At 39.7% G+C, this 18,953-nt stretch overlaps 1 protein-coding gene across 1 annotated transcript in view; it reads right to left on the reverse strand.

Moving 5' to 3' along the window:
• The window catches only part of LOC145509852 (adhesion G protein-coupled receptor E3-like), a 42,420-nt gene extending 29,522 nt beyond the window's left edge, over window positions 1-12,898 (reverse strand). The window contains exons 1-6 of the mRNA XM_081499302.1: window positions 12,811-12,898; window positions 10,472-10,522; window positions 6,685-6,831; window positions 3,744-3,890; window positions 2,543-2,689; window positions 1,340-1,486 (exon numbers count right to left, since the gene is read on the reverse strand). Of these exons, the coding sequence (XP_081355428.1) occupies window positions 1,340-1,486; window positions 2,543-2,689; window positions 3,744-3,890; window positions 6,685-6,831; window positions 10,472-10,522; window positions 12,811-12,844 (673 nt within the window). The 5' untranslated portion in view covers window positions 12,845-12,898. The remainder of the gene's footprint in view (window positions 1-1,339; window positions 1,487-2,542; window positions 2,690-3,743; window positions 3,891-6,684; window positions 6,832-10,471; window positions 10,523-12,810) is intronic.
• Between the last annotated feature and the right edge of the window lie 6,055 nt (window positions 12,899-18,953).

The raw sequence follows: 18,953 nt of genomic DNA on the forward strand, positions 1-18,953 counted from the left end.
GATTGCTTCTGTATCTTGGCTATTGTAAACACTACTGCTATGAGCATTGGGATGAATGTATCTTTTCAAATTAATATTTTTGTTTTCTTCAGATATATACCCAGGAGTGGAATTGCTGGATCATATCACAGTTCTACGTTTAGTATTTTGAGGAAACTCTGTACTGTTTTCCATAAAGTGAAAGAGAAGTCGCTCAGTCATGTCCGACTCTTTGTGACCCTGTGGACTGTAGCCTGCCAGGCTTCTCCTCTGTCCATGGGATTTTCCAGGCAAGAATACTGGAGTGGGCTGCTGTTTTCTTCTCCAGGGGATATGCCCGACGCAGGGATCGAACTCAGGTCTCCCACATTGCTGGCAGACTCTTTACCCTCTGAGCCACCAGGGAATCCCTTGTTTTCCATAGTGACTACACAAATTCCACTGGGGTTTCCTTTACTCCACATCCTCCCCAACATTTATTTGTAGACTTTCTGATGATAGCCATTCTGACAGATGTGAGGTGTTACTTCATTGTGGTTTTGATTTGCATTGCTCTGATGATCAGCAATGTTAAACAACTTTTCATGTGCCTGTTGGCCATCTGTATTTCTTTTTTGGAAAAATGTCTATTCAAGTCTTTTGCTGAGGGATACTAATCCCTAATCCGTCTTATCATTTGTAAATATTTTCTCCTATTATGTGGGTTATCTTTTCGTTTTTTTTTTAACTTTTTATTTTATATAGGAGTATAGCTGATTAACAATGTTGTATTAGTTTCAGGGGTACAGCAAAGTGCTTTAGTTATATATATATGTCTCTATTTTTTTATAAAATAATTTGTCTTCTCATTTTTTAATTGAGTTGCCCTAAGTTTCAATATTTCAATAGAAGTCAGAAAGACAAGTTAAAATACTAATAAATTGGCAACCACTAGGGGGAGTCTTTTGTGTTACCGTAACAGGAGCTGCACTGCCAAAGCAGGAGACGCGGGAGACCTGGATTCGAACCCTGGATGGGGAAGATCCCATAGAGGAGGCCATACCAATCCACTCAAGTATTCTTGCTTGCAGAATCCCATGGACAGACGAGTCTGGTGGGCTATAGTCCATGGGGTCGCAAAGAATAGAACATGACTGAAGCGACTGAGCACTCATAAACTTGTGTGCACACATACATGTTATGCACACACAAACCCACATAAACAGCTATATCAAAGGACAGTGTTTAGATACTGAGGAATTGAAAATTTATTAGCATACTGAAGTCAGATCCATACTGATGCATTGTTTTCCTTCACTTGTTTACCTCAACTCTTTCTCTCAGAAAATTTTCACCCGAAGGCATCAGAGAATCTGCTTACTTATGCAAGTTCCTCCGGAGTCAGTAAATTGAGTTCTCCCATCAGGTGTCTCAAACCCAGGATTGCAGACACATAAGTAGCTTCCCCGGGTGTTCTTACACGTGGCTGTCGGTGAACACAGTGTGGTGTCCAGGCATTCATTCTTATCTGTGGCAGGAAAAGGATGAAAAGTGAATCAGTCAGTGACAGGGCTCCATGGGGTCACTCAGGGCTCCATGGGTTCACTTCTTCATGCCACGCTTGTGGCATATCCACCACACACAGGTCACAGTCTGTGCATTTCAAGGCACTCACCTTGGTTTGCTCAAGACTGTCCCAATATACAGCTGAAAGTTTTGCAACTAGAAAATCACTAAGTACCAACCCAACCGAGATGGTCAGCCAGTGTCAGAGCAGTGAACAGGATTACTCATATTTACTTTCCATTTTTTAAATTAATTTTTATTGGGGTATACAAAACATTTTTTTTTCCAATGCTGGAACCCATCCATGAGGATGATGACAGGAAGGTAGATTCTTTAGTCTGAGTCACCAGGGAAGCCCTAATACCATGTTAATGAAGGGTAACTACCAGCAAGGTAAATTAAAGAGTAGAACAATCAGTTAGATGAGGTGGTTAGATAGCATCACTGACTTAATGGACATGAATGTGAGCAAACTCTGGGAGATAGATAAACACAGGGAAGCCTAGTGTGCCACAGTCCATGGGGTTGCAAAGGGTTGGATACAATAAGTGACTGAACAACAACAATAAATACTTCAATAAAGAATTTTTTAATTAGAAAAAAAAGGTTTAATACATATTTGGGCTTCCCTGGTGGCTCAGACTGTAATGAATCTGCCTGCAATGCGGGAGACCAGGGTTTGATCTCTGGGTCAGGAATATCCCTTGGAGAAGGAAATGGCAACCCACTCCAGTATTCTTGCCTGGAGAATCCCATGGACAGAGGAGCCTGGCGGGCTACAATCCATGGGGTCACAAAGAACTGAACACAACTGAAGCGACTGAGCACACACACATACATGTTATGCACACATAAACAGCTCTATCAAATGACAGTGTTTAGATACTGAGGAATCCAAAGGTTATTAGCATATTGAAGTAAGATCTGTACTGATGCATTGTTTGTTTTTCTTCATTTGTTTTGCTCAACTCTTTCTCTAAGGAAATTTTCACCAGAAGGTGTCAGAGAATCTGCTTACCTATGCAAGTTCCTCTGGAGCCAGTAAATTGAGTTCTCCCATCAGGTGTCTCAAACCCAGGATTGCAGACACATAAGTAGCTTCCCCGGGTGTTCTTACACGTGGCTGTCGGTGAACACAGTGTGGTGTCCAGGCATTCATTCTTATCTGTGGCAGGAAAAGGATGAAAAGTGAATCAGTCAGTGACAGGGCTCCATAGGGTCACTCAGGGCTCCATGGGTTCACTTCTTCATGCCACGCTTGTGGCATATCCACCACACACAGGTCACAGTCTGTGCATTTCAAGGCACTCACCTTGGTTTGCTCAAGACTGTCCCAATATACGGCTGAAAGTTTTGCATCTAGAAAACCGCTAAGTACCAACCCAACGGAGATGGTCAGCCAGTGTCAGAGCAGTGAACAGGATTACTCATATTTACTTTCCATTTTTTAAATTAATTTTTATTGGGGTATACAAAACATTTTTTTTTTCCAATGCTGGAATCCATCCATGAGGATGATGACAGGAAGGTAGATTCTTTAGTCTGAGTCACCAGGGAAGCCCTAATACCATGTTAATGAAGGGTAACTACCAGCAAGGTAAATTAAAGAGTAGAACAATCAGTTAAATGAGATGGTTAGATAGCATCACTGACTCAATGGACATGAATGTAAGTAAACTCTGGGAGATAGATAAACACAGGGAAGCCTAGTGTGCCACAGTCCATGGGGTTGCAAAGAGTTGGGTACAACTAAGCGACTGAACAACAATAAATACTTCAATAAAGATTTTTTTAATTAAAAAAAAAAGGTTTAATACATATTTGGGCTTCCCTGGTGGCTCAGACTGTAATGAATCTGCCTGCAATGCGGGAGACCAGGGTTTGATCTCTGGGTCAGAAATATCCCTTGGAGAAGGAATGGTAACCCACTCCAGTATTCTTGCCTGGAGAATCCCATGGACAGAGGAGCCTGGTGGGCTACAGTCCATGGGGTCGCAAAGAACTGAACACAACTGAAGCGACTGAGCACACACACATACATGTTATGCACACATAAACAGCTCTATCAAATGACAGTGTTTAGATACTGAGGAATCCAAAGGTTATTAGCATATTGAAGTAAGATCTGTACTGATGCATTGTTTGTTTTTCTTCATTTGTTTTGCTCAACTCTTTCTCTAAGGAAATTTTCACCAGAAGGTGTCAGAGAATCTGCTTACCTATGCAAGTTCCTCTGGAGCCAGTAAATTGAGTTCTCCCATCAGGTGTCTCAAACCCAGGATTGCAGACACATAAGTAGCTTCCCCGGGTGTTCTTACACGTGGCTGTCAGTGGGCACGTTGTGGTGTCCAGGCATTCATTCTTATCTGTGGCAGGAAAAGGATGAAAAGTGAATCAGTCAGTGACAGGGCTCCATGGGGTCACTCAGGGCTCCATGGGTTCACTTCTTCATGCCACGCTTGTGGCATATCCACCACACACAGGTCACAGTCTGTGCATTTCAAGGCACTCACCTTGGTTTGCTCAAGACTGTCCCAATATACAGTTGAAAGTTTTGCATCTAGAAAACCGCTAAGTACCAACCCAACGGAGATGGTCAGCCAGTATCAGAGCAGTGAACAGGATTACTCATGTTTATTTTCCATTTTTAAAATCAATTTTTATTGGGTTATATAGAACATTTTTTTTTCTAGTGGTGGAGCCCGTCCATGAGGATGATGACAGGAAGGTAGATTCTTTACTGTCTGAGTCACCAGGGAAGCCCTAATACCATGTTAATGAAGGGTAACTACAAGCAAGGAAAATAAGAGTAGAATAATCAATTAGATGAGATGGTTAGATAGCATCACTGACTCAATGGACATGAATCTGAGCAAACTCTGGGAGACAATTAAAGACAGGAAAGCCTGGCGTGCTGCAGTCCACAGGGTTGCAAAGAGTTGGACAAAACTTAGTGACTGAAAAACAACAATAAATACCTCAAAAAATTTTTTACTTAAAAAATAGTTTGATACATATTACTTAAAAAAATAGTTTAATATGGGCTTCCCTGGTGGCTCAGACTGTAATGAATCTGCCTGTAATGTGTAAGACCCAGGTTCAATCTCTGGGTCGGGAATATCCCTTGGAGAAGGAAATGTCAACCCATTCTAGTATTCTTGCCTAGGAAATCTCATGGACAGAGGAGCCTGGTGGACTATAGTCCATGGCGTTGCAGAGTTGGACATGAATAAGTGACTAACAGTAGCTAACATACATATTTATTTATTGTTTAAAAAACAGTAGAAGGAACAGAGAGTGATGAGTAGATTTTTAAAGTATGAGTTTAGAAAATATGTCTCAGAGGAAGTGACAAAGTGTAAGAGAATATGAATACACCATACAAGAAATTCCCAAAGGAAACAGTGAGGTAAGATTTAGAAAACAGAATGGAACTCATTGGGCTTCCCAGGTGATGCTAGTGGTAAAGAATCTACCTGCCAAGGCAGGAGACACAAGAGATGTGGGTTTGATCCCTGGGTCAGGAAGATCCCTTGGGGGAGGAAAATGGCAATTCACTTCAGTATTCTTGCCTGGAAAGTTTCATGGACAAGAGGAGCCTGGTGGGCTATAGTCCATGGGGTCGGGATATGTCTGAGTAACTGAGCGTACATAGAACTCATCTGTGTACAAAACAGTGGAAGAACTAAGACGACTTTACAATGAGTCCACATTTTCTGTGTCTTGATCACAGTTGGTATTCTTATGTTCAGAGTCTACAAGCAATACATTTTGAAGAGGATGTGGAGAGAAGGGAAGCCCCCTACATTGGTGGTAGGAATGTAAATTGATACAGCCACTATGGAGAACAGTATGGAGTACTTAAAAAAAATAAAAATAGAGTTATCATATGATTCCATAATCCTACTCCTGAGAAAATTTCTCTCTACCTAAAAAATAAATATACAAACAACTTTTTAAAATGAGTTGATTTCTCCATTTGAAAAAATCAGGAGCAACATTTGAAAAATCACTAGTGTATTTTAGAAGTTAAGTTCTTATAAAACACTTTCTAAAAACTACTTTCTAAACCGAAGCAATAACATGTTGGAACATATAATGAAAACAAATTCCCATGCACACATCTTTATAAACTTTTCATTAATTTTTTGCTATAAACATAAATGCAAGTGCTAACAGTTTTTTGAAACCCTAAAATGCAAAATGGTAGCAATAAAATTTTGTGTGAACTCTATTTTTTTTTTTTAGTGTATTAGGAAACTCACTCCTTGGAAGGAAAGCTATGACAAATCTAGACAGCATATTAAAAAGCAGAGACATCATTTTGCCAATGCCAACAAAAGTCTGTATAGTCAAAGCTATGATTTTTCCAGTAGTCGTATATGGATGTGAGAGGTGGACCATGAAGAAGGCTGTGCACCGAAGAATTGATGCCTTTGAACTGTGACACTGGAGAAGACTCTTGAGAGTCCCTTGGACAGCAAGGAGATCAAATCAATCAATTCTAAAGGAGATCTGTCCTGAATATTCATTGGAAGGACTGATGCTAAAGCTGAAGCGCCAATACCTTGGCCACCTGAAGTGAAGAGCTAACTCATTGAAAAAGACCCTGATGCTGGGAAAGGCTGAAGGCAAAAGAAGAAGTGGGCAGCAGAGGATGAGACAGTTAGATGGCATCACCGGCTCAATGCACATGAATTTGAGCAAACTCTGGAGACAGTGAAGGATAGGGAAGCCTGGCATGCTGCGGTCCATGGGGTCGCAAAGAGTAAGACATGACTTAGCAACTGAACAACAACATTTCCAAATGAGAAAAACTCATTAGGCTATACATGTCTGCCAACCCCTTATTAATATGGACTTAAAAATATTCCAAATTGAGGACAAACCCCTTTTATACATCCCTGGTAACTTTTCTTCTTACTTAGTACTTAGATCCAAAGACTATGCAGTCTAAAGAAAAATATTCTTGAGCTAAAGAATTTAAGGGCTCTTTAATGCTATTCAACAAAAAATTGTTTTTCATGCCTAGCAGTAGGTATCCACTATCAAAGCCATTGATTTGATCAGTTATTATAAAAATTTAGGTCCAATCTCTCAATAGGAGGGATGAGTAGACCTAATTTTTTTCAAGAATGTTCTTACTGAAATAACACTCACCTATGCATCTTACTCCAGGATCATTAAAATGTCTCTTCCCATTGCTTGATTCATATCCAGGTTTACAGGTGCAGAAGTAGCTTTCCACAGTGTCAGTGCAAGTGGCTTTCGAAGGGCAGGCCTGGGTATCCAGGCATTCATCCACATCTGTGATTAAGGATCCATCAAAGGTCAAATGAGTGAGTTCAGTCCATGTCACTATCCTATCATGCAGGCGTTCAGTCCACTGCGGAGGAATCCTTAGGTTCCCAGCACTTGGTTTACCATTCTCTTACCCACCAGTTAATGAAAGCACGCCAGGTCCTGGTTCCACAGAGCTTGTATTTTTATGAGGGGACAAGGGAACAAATTATCCCATATGGAAAGGATTGCAAATAGATATAAGAAGCCAGATTGAGGGCAAGAGGAGAGGGGGTCAACAGAGAAGGGGTGACAGAGAATGAGATGGTTAGATGATATCACCAACTCAATGGACATGAGTTTGAACAAACTCCAGGAGATGGTGAAGGACAGGGAAGTCTGGTGTGCTGCAGTCCATGGGGCCACAAAGAGTCGGGTATGGCTTAGTGACTGAACAACCACAAGAAGAAGCCTGAGGTGGGATGAATTGAGAAAGTAGCATTAGATAGCCAGTGAAAATTTTACTGTAGGAAGCAGGAAGCTCAAACCCAGTGCCCTGTGACAACCTAAAGGGGTGGGGTGGGGTGGGAGGTGGGAGGGAGGTTAAAGAGGGAGGGGACATATGTACACCCATGAGTGTGAGCAAGCTCCAGGAGTTGGTTATGAACAGGGAAGCCTGGCACGTTGCAGTCCATGGGATCTCAAAGAATTGGGCACAGAGTGACTGAACTGAACTGATAGCTGATTCATATTGATGTATGGCAGAAACCAACACAATACCATAAGGCAATTATCCTCCAATTAAAAATAAATAAATATGAAAAAAGAAGCCAGAGGTTAAGAGAGGGTCAGGAAGAGAAATTCTGTAGGATGATCAGGGCAAGTATGACTGAGATGACTAAATATGAGAAAATCTAGCAGAAGGTGGGGTTTTTTTGGCCCTACCTCATGGCATGTGGGATCTTAGTTCCCCAACCAGAGATTGAACCCGGGTCCTTTGTGTTGAAAGTGTGGAATCTTAACCACTGGACAGCCAGGGAAGTCTCCAGCAGAAGGTTTTCTTGAGCAGTGGAACTAGCCATGAGGTGGAGACCATCTTGGCATGGAATGGTAGACAGGAGTGAACAGGGAGACAGACTAATCATCCCTGAGTTCAAAATTTAATCTTAGGGGCTTCCCTGGTGGCTCAGTGGTGAAGAATCCACCTGCTAGTTCAGAAGACGTGGGTTCAATTCCTGGTCCAGGAAGATCCCACACGCCTCGGAGCAACTGAGCCCATTTGCCACAACTACAGAGCCCATGTGCTGCAAGTACTGAAGCCTAAGTGCCCTAGAATCCAAGCTCGATAACAAGAGAGGCCACCACAGTGAGAAGCCTCCACACCACAGCAAGAGACGAGCCTCTACTCTCCGAAACTAGGGGAGAGCCCGTGCAGCATCAAAGACCCAGGATAGCCAAAATGAAAATTTTAAAAAAGTAGTCCTAAAAAGTTAATGTCTCAAGGCAATCTCCCACTAAATATTCATGAAGATAATACTTCCTTACTATTTTATTTTTTTTTTATTGTCCAGGAGGCACAGCATGCGGAACCTTAGTTCCCAGAATAAGGATCAAACCCATGCCCCCTGCAGTAAAAGCACAGAGTTATAACCATTGGACCCCCAGGCAAGTCTCATGATTTTCAATTTGCAGTTTCCCAGGCTAGATTGCATTTTCTTAATTTTTTGCTTTCATTTTATCATTTACAAGATGAAGAAAATAATTCTACATATTTGGTCATCCTATGATCCAGTGATTCCTCTTAGAGAAATTCCCCCAAGAAAAATGAAAACATATGTCCACAGAAAGACTTGTACATGAAGTCTTTTTACAATAGGCTTCACAGCAGCCCTCTTCATCATAGTCAACCATCAGAAAATCAGGAGTTCACCAACAGGAAAATGGATCAATAAACTGTGGTATATTAACAAAATGGAATGCTATGTCTGATTGACAAGAAGAGATAGTCAGGATGTATTAGGTGAAATAAAAGCATATTGTAAAATACATAAACTATGACTGCATTTGTAAATAATACATACATAGTCATATATGTATTTATCAAATCTTGGTCTGTATCTATGTCTATTTACTTATTTATGTATGTAAAAGCATGTTTATATTTATGTACATACTATTTAACATACATCGGCTATTCGCACAAAGAACCCACAAAAATTATATGGAAATAATAAAAGATGATCACTCCTTTTACTGTGACTCATGTGTTTAAATACACACATATTTACTTATTTATGTATATATATATAATATATATTTATAAATGTCTATACCTATGTATGTATATTTACCTAAATATACACCTATTTGTCTATATTTGTATTAATATATACTTTTAAAATAACTATATAAACAAGTAAATAAGTACGACATTCTCAGTCACTCAGCCATGTCCAACTCTTTGCAACCCTGTGAACTGTAGCCCACTAGGCTACCCTGTCCATGGGCTTCTCCAGGCAAGAATACTGGAGTGGGGTGCCATTTCCTACTCCAGGGGATCTTCCCAACCCAAGGATGAAACCTGTGTCTCCTGTGTCTCCTGCACTGCAAGCAGAGTCTTTACCACTGAGCCATCAGGGAAGCCCATAAATAGGTATATATATATATTTAAATATAAAAATAAACATATATTTTATGTATTTATATATAGGTAAGTAAGTACATATAGGTATATGTATATATATACATGTATATAGGCATAGCTATACAGAAATATATTAGCATAGGTGTATATTTATTTATAGATATATGTAGGTAAAAGAGCATACCTATATATATATATATATATATATATATATATACACACACACGCACCATGATAAAAAGAGGGCTTCCCCAGTGTGATGTGCTTAGTTGCTTAGTAATGTCCAACTCTTTGCGATCCTATGGATGGTGGCTCAGCGTTAAAGAATCTGCCTGCAATGAAGAAGCCACAGGAGACACAGGTTCGATCCCTGGGTCAGGAAGCTCCCCTGGAGGAGGGCATGGCAACCCACTCCAGTATTCTTGCCTGGAGAATCCCTTGGACAGAGGAGCCTGGTGACTTACTATCCATAGGGTTTCGCAGAGTCAGACACAACTGAAGAGACTTAGCAAGCATGCATAATAAAAAGAATAGTTTTCTCTTTATTATTTCTATATAATTGTTCTCCTGACTTTTGTAGATTTGTTGTGTAAATAGCCTCAGTTGCATAGTAAGAATGAGCCAATAAAGCTATTTCTTTTTAAGTGTCATAAGTATAACGTGGTAGGAAAAACTGTGAAGGCTAGAATTACTTGGAGAGTCACATGAGTTTGAGCAAATGCTTACCATTTCCATATTTCTCTTTTTAAGTCTGAATTTGGGGAGAGCAAAACATGTTCTGCTTATCTTCAAACTGCTTTGTAAAGAAACATTTATAGGGACTTCCCTGGTGGTCCAGTGGTTAAGATTTCACCTTCCAGTGCAGGAGCTGTGGGTTTGATCCCTAGTCAGGGAACTAAGGTCCCACATGCCTCGGGGTGCAGTCAAAACAACAACAACAACAACAACAACAAAATAGCAACATCTGTAGAAACACAGGCTACACAAACTATTCCAGATTCGTTCTGCCCATCACCCACATACCTTGAAATGATGAGTTAGGAATATTCAGAAAGAAAATTAAGCAGGAAATTCCTGGGGGAGAAAACAAAAGGGGAGTTTAATTTTTTAAATACTTTCTGGCGGCCTGAATCTGTTGAGGTTGACTTTACTTTCCTCCCCCAAATAGCTCTTGAATAGTTTCTCTAAACTCATTGAGCACATTCAACACAATTTTAGCCCTCTAGAGACTGATCGTTGAGAGCTAAAAGTCAGTTGATCATGGTCAACAAACATTCACAGATTTGTAAAAATGTTTTTGAGATGTCAAGGATAAAAATGGATGAAACAGGGAAAAATTTAGAAAGCTGACTAATACTGATGAATAAATATTTACTTTAATGCCTTTTATAAGTATATGAAAGAAAACAAAGTGAAAGTGTTAGTTGCTCAGTCTTTGTGACCTCATGGACTATAGCCCACCAGGTTATCCTGTCCGTGGGATTTTCCAGGCAAGAATACTGAAGAGGATTGTCATTTCCTTCTCCAGGGGATTGCCATGACCCAGGGATCAAACCTGGGCTGCCTGAATTGCAGGCAGATTCTTTACAGTCTGAGCCACCAAGTAAGCCCCTATATACATATAGTTATATAGGTAGCAAAATGTGGCTTCATCAATTGTTGAATTTAACATTCATTAGCGGTTTATTCTATTTGAAAATAATACAGAAGTTAGGTTTTCTCACTGGACAAGTGTTTCATAAAAGTCAAAGGAGTTGGGGAATTCCCTGGTCGTTCAGTGGTTAGGATTCCATGCTTTTGCTACTGAGGGGCTAGATTGGATTCCTGGTCTGGCAACTAAGATCCTGTGTTTCCCAGTGTGGCCAGAAAAAGAAAGTCACAGGACTTGGACAATTAAATGAGTTTATCGTGGGCAAGTAAATTAAAAAATATAATTCTAGAAATCCTCTTGGTATTTTTAGTAAAACAAAAACAAAAACACACATAGCATGGAATGAGGAACAATTTCAGTATGTTTTATAAAATACATGTTGGGGCTTCCAAAATTAGGAGCAGGAAGCAAATGTGATTTCTCTGAAACAGAAGAAAGATGCTCATCAATTTTTACTTCCCATCAAGGTACGTTCATAGTGAAAGAGCAACATTGCAGTTTTACGAGCAGTTTGCATGCTCAGTAGATTTATGAGCAGTTTGCATGCTCAGTAAATTTATGAGCAATTTGCATCCTCTGAGCGGTCAGTTCGGAGACCTAGAGGACCCAAGTCCAGAAATTCTGGCTCACTAAGCAAATAGATCCGGAAGAATCGAACTCAGTTTCAGGAAGAAAAATGAGCACGGGACAGCTTTCCATGCCAAAAACCTCGCCCTGACACGAAAGTATCCATTCTTACATGAGATTCATGTTTTGCAAGGGCTTCCCAATTGGCTCATTGGTAAAGAATCTGCCTGCCAATGCAGGAGTCACAGGAGACGAGGTGGCAAATATCTCCTGGAGAAGGAAACGGCAGCCCGCTCCATAATCTTGCCTGGAAAATCCAGTGGACTGTAGCCCGCCAGGCTCCTCTGTCCATGGGGTTGCAAAGAGTAGGACACGACTGAGCACAACACAACAACAACCACTCCAGAAACTCATTTTGATCCTATCCTTGTATGACGGAATATAAGAGATTGCAAGCTTTGAAGAGCCCCATTGCCTGATGAAATCATTTTGAAATGCCCCATCTTAATTCCTCCAGGTATTTCCATAGGAGACATATCTCAGCCATGATTTAAAAGAGAAAACCATGGGCAACCAGGTGGATGCCCCCTGCCCAAGCCACAGTGTTGAAAACAAGAAAGAGTGTGAGAGGTGAAGTGTCCTTGCTATTTCCATTTAAAGAGAATAAAATATATATTTTTTGATTTTTTATTATTTATTTTTTTAAAATTATTTTTAATTGGAGGATAATCACTTTATAATGTTGTGTTGGCTTCTGCCATACAACAACGTGAGTCAGCCATAAGTATACATATGTCACCTGTCTCTTGAACTTCACCCCCACTGCCCACCACCCCAGTCTACCCCTCAAAGTTGTCACACAGCACTGAGTTGCACTCTCTGTGTTATACAGCATCTCCCCACTAGCTATCTATTTTACACATGATAATGTATATGTTTCAATGCTATTTTTCAATTGTCCCACCTACTTCTCACCTCCCCCCCCCCACCTTCCCCCTGTGTCCACAAGTCCATTCTCTATGCCTGTGTCTATTCCTGCCCTGCAAATAGATTCATCAGCACCTTTTTTCTAGAGTCCATATATATGCATTAATATACAATATCTGTTTTTCTTAAGAGAGAATAAAATATTTTAATGACTTACCATTCAAAGGCAAAAAGAGACTTTGAGCCATCATGACAAAATGAGAGCAGAAATAGGAACTTATGTGCCTTTATCTCTGGTGTTTCTCAAGGAGAACTGGGGATTTTGTAATAGCTATTGTGGGACCATCTTCTAGTATTCTAATGAGAAACTAAAGGGAACAGCTGTTGTTTTTTTAAATACAGAAACAGAGACAGTCAACCGAAGGCTTCAACTTACTCTGAAATGCATTTTAAAAAATAAGATGAATGTCAGAAAATTACTAGAGCTAATCAGCGAATTTAGCAAAGTTGCAAGATACAAAATCAACACACAGAAATGACTTGCATTTCTATATGCTAACAATGAAAAATTGGAAAGAGAAATTAAGGAATCAATCCCATTCACTATTGCAACAAAAAGAATTAAATATCTAGGAATAAACTTACCTAAGAAAACAAAAGAACTGTACACAGAAAGTTATAAGACACTATTGAAAGAAATCAAAGACGACATAAGCCGATGGAGAGATATTCCATGTTCCTGGGTAGGAAGAATCAATATTGTGAGAATGACTATACTACCAAAGGCAATCTACAGATTCAATGTGATTCTTGCCAAATTCCCAATGACATTTTTCACAGAACCAGAACAAAAAATCACACAATTCTTATGGAAATACAAAAGATCCCAAATAGCCAAAGCAGTCTTGAGAAAGAAGAATGGAGCTGGATGAATCAACCTTCCTGACTTCAGATTATACTACAAAGCTACAGTCATGAAGACCATATGGTACTGGTGCAGAAACAGAAATATAGACCAATGAAACAAGATAGAAAGCCCAGAAATAAACCCATGAACCTATGGGTACCTCATTTTTTACAAAGGAGGCAAGAATATACAAAGGGGCAAAGACAGCCTCTTCAATAAATGGTGCTGGGAAAACTGGACAGCTACATGTAAAACAATGCAATTAGAACACTTCCTAACACCATACACAAAGATAAACTCGAAATGGATTAAAGACCTAAATTTAAGACCAGAAGCTATAAAACTCTTAGAGGAAAACATAGGCAGAACACTCGATGACATAAATCAAAGCAAGATCCTCTATGACCCACCTTCTACAGTAATGGAAATAAAAACAAAAGTAAACAAATGGGACCTGATTAAACTTAAAAGCTTTTGCACAGCAAAGGAAACTACAAGCAAGGTGAAAAGACAACCCTCAAAATGGGAGAAAATAATAGCAAATGAAACAACTGACAAAAGATTAATTTCCAAAATATACAAGTAGCTCATACAACTCAATACCGGAAAAACAAACAACCCAATCAAAAAGTGGGAAACAGACTTAAACAGACATTTCTCTGAAGAAGACATACAGATGGCTAACAAATACATGAAAAGATGCTCAACATCGCTCATTATTAGAGAAATGCAAATCAAAACTACAATGAGATATCACCTCACACCAGTCAGAATGGCCATCATCAAAAAGTCTACAAACAATAAATGCTGGAGAGGGTGTGGAGAAAAGGGAACACTCTTGCACTGTTGGTGGCAATGTAAATTGATACAGACACTATGGAAGATGGTATGGAGATTCCTTAAAAAACTAGGAATAAAACCACCATATGACCCAGCAATACCACTCCTAGGCAATACCCTGAGGAAACCAAAATTGAAAAAGACACATGTATCCCATTGTTCATTGTAGCACTATTTACAATAGCTAGAACATGGAAGCAGCCTAGATGTCCATCGACAGATGAATGGGTAAAGAAGTTGTGGTACATATACACAGTGGAATATTACTCAGCCATAAAAACGAATGCATTTGAGTCAGTTCTAATGAGGTGGATGAACCTAGAACCTACTGTACAGAGTGAAGTGAGTCAGAAAGAGAAATATCATATTCTAATGCATATATGGGAGAAGGAAATGGCAACCCACTCCAGTATTCTTGCCTAGAGAATTTTGTGGACAGAAGAGCCTGGTGGGCTGCTGTCCATGGGTTCGCAGAGTCGGACATGACTGAAGCAACTTAGCATGCGTGCATGCGTTGGAGAAGGAAATGGCAACCCACTCCAGTGTTCTTGCCTGGAGAATCCCAGGGACAGAGGAGCCTGGTGGGCTGTCGTCTATGGGGTCTCACAGAGTCGGACATGACTGAAGCGACTTAGCAGTAGCAGCAGCAACACATATATATGTAATCTAGAAAAATGGTACTGAAGAATTTATTTACAGGGCAACAGTGGAGAAACAGACATAGAGAATAGACTTATGGACATGGGGAGAGGGGAGGAGAGGGTGAGATGTATGGAAAGAGTAACATGGAAACTTACATTACCATATGCAAAATAGATAGCCAACGGGAATTTGCTGTATGTCTCAGGAAACTCAAACAGGGGCTCTGTATCAACCTAGAGGGGTGGGATGGGGAGGGAGATGGGAGGGAGCTTCAAAAGGGAGGGGATATATGCATAACTATGGCTGATTCATGTTGAAGTTTGACAGAAAACAGCAAAGTTCTGTAAAGCAATTATCCTTCAATTAAAAATATTAATTAAAAAAATAAGATGAATGAATGAAATGAGAGGTCATTGCAGACATGGAGATACATTGAAAAACGCAAGTAAAATGTTCACTGAAGATTCCAGGTTCATGTGCAGGACCTGACTTTGCTCCCACACCTCAGAAATGGCAGTTGGCTTGGGGCCTTTTTGTATCTTATTGTTCATAATTTGCCCCCAGCTGTGCATGTGTGAAGTTATTAGTCCCGTGTAGTTTCTTTGCATTTTGTTGTTCAGGGAGATGTTTCTCCAGGTGTAACCACTGCAACAAAGGGTCTCAGGTCCCAGCCTCTCTCATGTACATGGGCATTCACTGTAAAATTCTTGCAGCTTGGCAAGTTTTCATAATAAAATGATGTTTAAAAATCTTAAAGTACATTTCTTATAGAAATCTTAGAAACATGGATTTAAAAAAAAAGAAAATAGAAGTTACATCTAATCTCTATGCTCAGAGCTCCTACTAATGTTAGAAAATTTTAATTATATTCGGCATATTTTTTCTGTGTCTTGGGATTATTGACATTGGAGTTGGATTATTCTTTGCTGTGGGAGCCTATTGTAAGCCCCACCCACTAGATGCTAGCAGTACCACCCCCCATATGTGACAATGAAAACACTGTCTCACCTCCCATACCCCCATCCTCGCATTGCCCCTCCTCCCCACTGGAAACCACTAGCTTGTTCTCTACATCTGTGTGTCTGCTTCTTTTTTATTATACATATTCACCAGTTTCTTATATTTTTCAGATCCCACCTCTCAGTGATATCATACAGTTTTTGGCTTTCTCTGTCTGACTTATTTCATTTAGCATAATGCCCTCCACGTTCATACATGTTGCTGAAAATGGCAAATTTTCATTTCTTTTTATGGCTTAGAAGTGTTCCAGTGTGTGTACACCACATCTTTTTTCCATTCATCTGTTGATGGACACTCAGGTTACTTCCATATCTTAGCAATTGTCAATAATGCTATGAACTTTAGGGTGCATGCATCTTTTCAAATTAGTGTTTTTGATAATCCAAAATAAATGGTTTCTTGAAGGATATGTGATTTCAGATGATACTGGAGAGATTAATTAAGCCTTGACACATAAAGGAGAATGATGAGTTCCAGAGTAAGTGGGCATAAGGGCCAATATTCAGAATTTAGTTCATGGACCAACAACCCAGCCAGGCTGGAAGTTCAAAGTCCGAACAGGGCCAAGAGTACCATGGTGTTAGTTTCCATTCTGATCTGCTATTTCTGACCAAAATAAACTTGCAGATTTGGGGCGAGCAGGGGAAGGGATCAGAAGAAGGAAGTCTCTTTTCTTCTGCTTTTTAAAGAAATATCTTAGCTATAGATGTCTTCACATTAGCTATTACTTATAAGCTGCTTTTTGATCAAGTCCTACAAAGATGAAGTTATCAAATCACTGAGCTCTTCTAGAGCTAAATCACACATCTCTTCTAGATGGAGGTCCAAGTTTGTGAGATGCTGAATGTCCCACTATGGCCTTTCTCTCTGCATTCACCTCTCGGCCCCAACAGAGGCCCAACAACAACTTTATCATGCTATGTTCTCCACCTGAATCCTACTTACTTCCGTCAGAGACCAGATCAACGCCTTTCATTCATAGAAGGATATTTCTATTTTCTTTTCTTTTAACTAAGTAATTTTTACATACAAAAAAAGCTGTGCATAATGAATATATGCAACTCAATGAGTCTATAGATTAGTACATAGTCAGACCATTACTGATGCCAAAATATTGGTTCTCTGTACACAATGCTGATATGAGATATGGAGACAGAATTTCGAAGGAGAAAGAAAGAATAGATTTATTCTTTGTCAGGCAAAGAGGGAGTACATCAAGCTAGTGTCTCAGGAAGTATTCTCCTCTCTCCAGAGGGAGGATAATCAAGATGTGGAAATCTTTTCAGTCCCTCAGAATATTCTCCAATGCCCCCTTCTGGTCAGTACCATCCTCCCAACCCTGGAATTAACCAATTTCCACCACCACAGATTATTTTTTTTCTGCTCTTGAACTTTATATAAGTAGACTCATACCATCTGTTGTCTCTTCAATTGCTCTTCTTTTGGTAATCATGGTCTATTAGATTTATCCATGTTGGGGCACGTAGCTCTACTTTGTCCTTTTTCATTGGTATATGGGATTCCATTCCATGAATATGTCCCAATCTATTTATCCATGCATATCTATTGATGTATATGGATACTCATTTCTTTTGGGAATATGCCTAGGAGTGAAATTACACACACACAGCAAAAAGTATATACAGATGACTATAGATAGATATAAAGATCACAGAAATACAGTAGATATGGCCAAATAATTTTCCAGTTTTTATACCAGCATTTAGTGTTTTCCCCACATTTTAAAAATAACATGCACTGAGAAATGGGGTGCTTTAATTATGTGCTGTCTGGTTGCTATACTTGCTTCCTAGATACTGATGGGTATTTTTTTCTCAGACTAGATTATTTAGCTCTGTAAGGGTGGCACCCTGGTGCATGTTGCTGCAAAAACCCACTTCCCCCATTTTCTTCCTATGGTAACTAGCAGAACTCAGGGTGCAAACAAATGATGAATGTGTGTTTGGTTGCTAATATAATATGCAATATGACATTCCAGTTTCACAGACATCATCTTTATAGACCAGTTGAACTTAAAAATATAAGATGAACTGTAAGTATATTTATTACATATTTAGGCAAATATAGATAAAAATGGCAGAGAAGGCAATGGCACCCCACTCCAGTACTCTTGTCTGGAAAATCCCAGGGACGGAGGAGCCTGGTGGGCTTCCGTCTACGGGGTCGCACAGAGTCGGCTACGACTGAAGCGACTTAACAGCAGCAGCAGCAGCAGATAAAAATGGAAATGCACAAAGCAATGCTAGATATTGTTCACTGATATGGGTGTTTCATGTATGAATATATGTTGAGATGCACACGTGTTTGGATGCATATAACACACATGTGTGAAAATCAGAAAGGAAGGGTATACGTTAAATAAATACTATTTGGCACCTTGGGGGAAATGGAAAGAAAAACAGAACTTAGGGTTGGAAAGTCAAAGGGAGTCATTGGATCTGTCAAAAGTTATTTTCTTTGTTTAACAAGACCCAAATTGAATATAATAAAATGCTGCTGTTGTTGCTGGTTAGCTGCTAAGTAGTGTCTGACTCTTTTGCGACCCCATGGACTGTAGCCCGCCAGGCTCCTCTGTCATAGGATTCTCCAGGCAAGAATACTGGAGTGGGTTGCCATTTCCTCCTCCAGGGTATCTTCTCAACCCAGGGATTGAACTTGGGTCTCCTGCATTGGCAGGTGGATTCCTTACCACTTAGCCACCAGGGAAGCACAATAAAATGTTACTAATTGTCCTTTCTAGGTGATGGGTATATAAATGTTTAATATATTACATAGTAATTCCTTGGTTTTAATTTTTTTCTTTAAAAAACAGATTTTTTTTTTCAAGAAAAAGATCAGAATTTGGTTGTGGGTTAGCAGGAGACTAAAGATTGAGATTTCACGAATCTGAATTAAGTGGTTCTTTCTTTTCTCCTTTGGCTCTCTGTTCC

This window comes from Giraffa tippelskirchi, chromosome 6 (assembly GCF_054371585.1).
Source record: "Giraffa tippelskirchi isolate mGirTip1 chromosome 6, T2T-mGirTip1v1.2.pri, whole genome shotgun sequence".
Classification (NCBI taxonomy): Eukaryota; Metazoa; Chordata; class Mammalia; order Artiodactyla; family Giraffidae; genus Giraffa; species Giraffa tippelskirchi.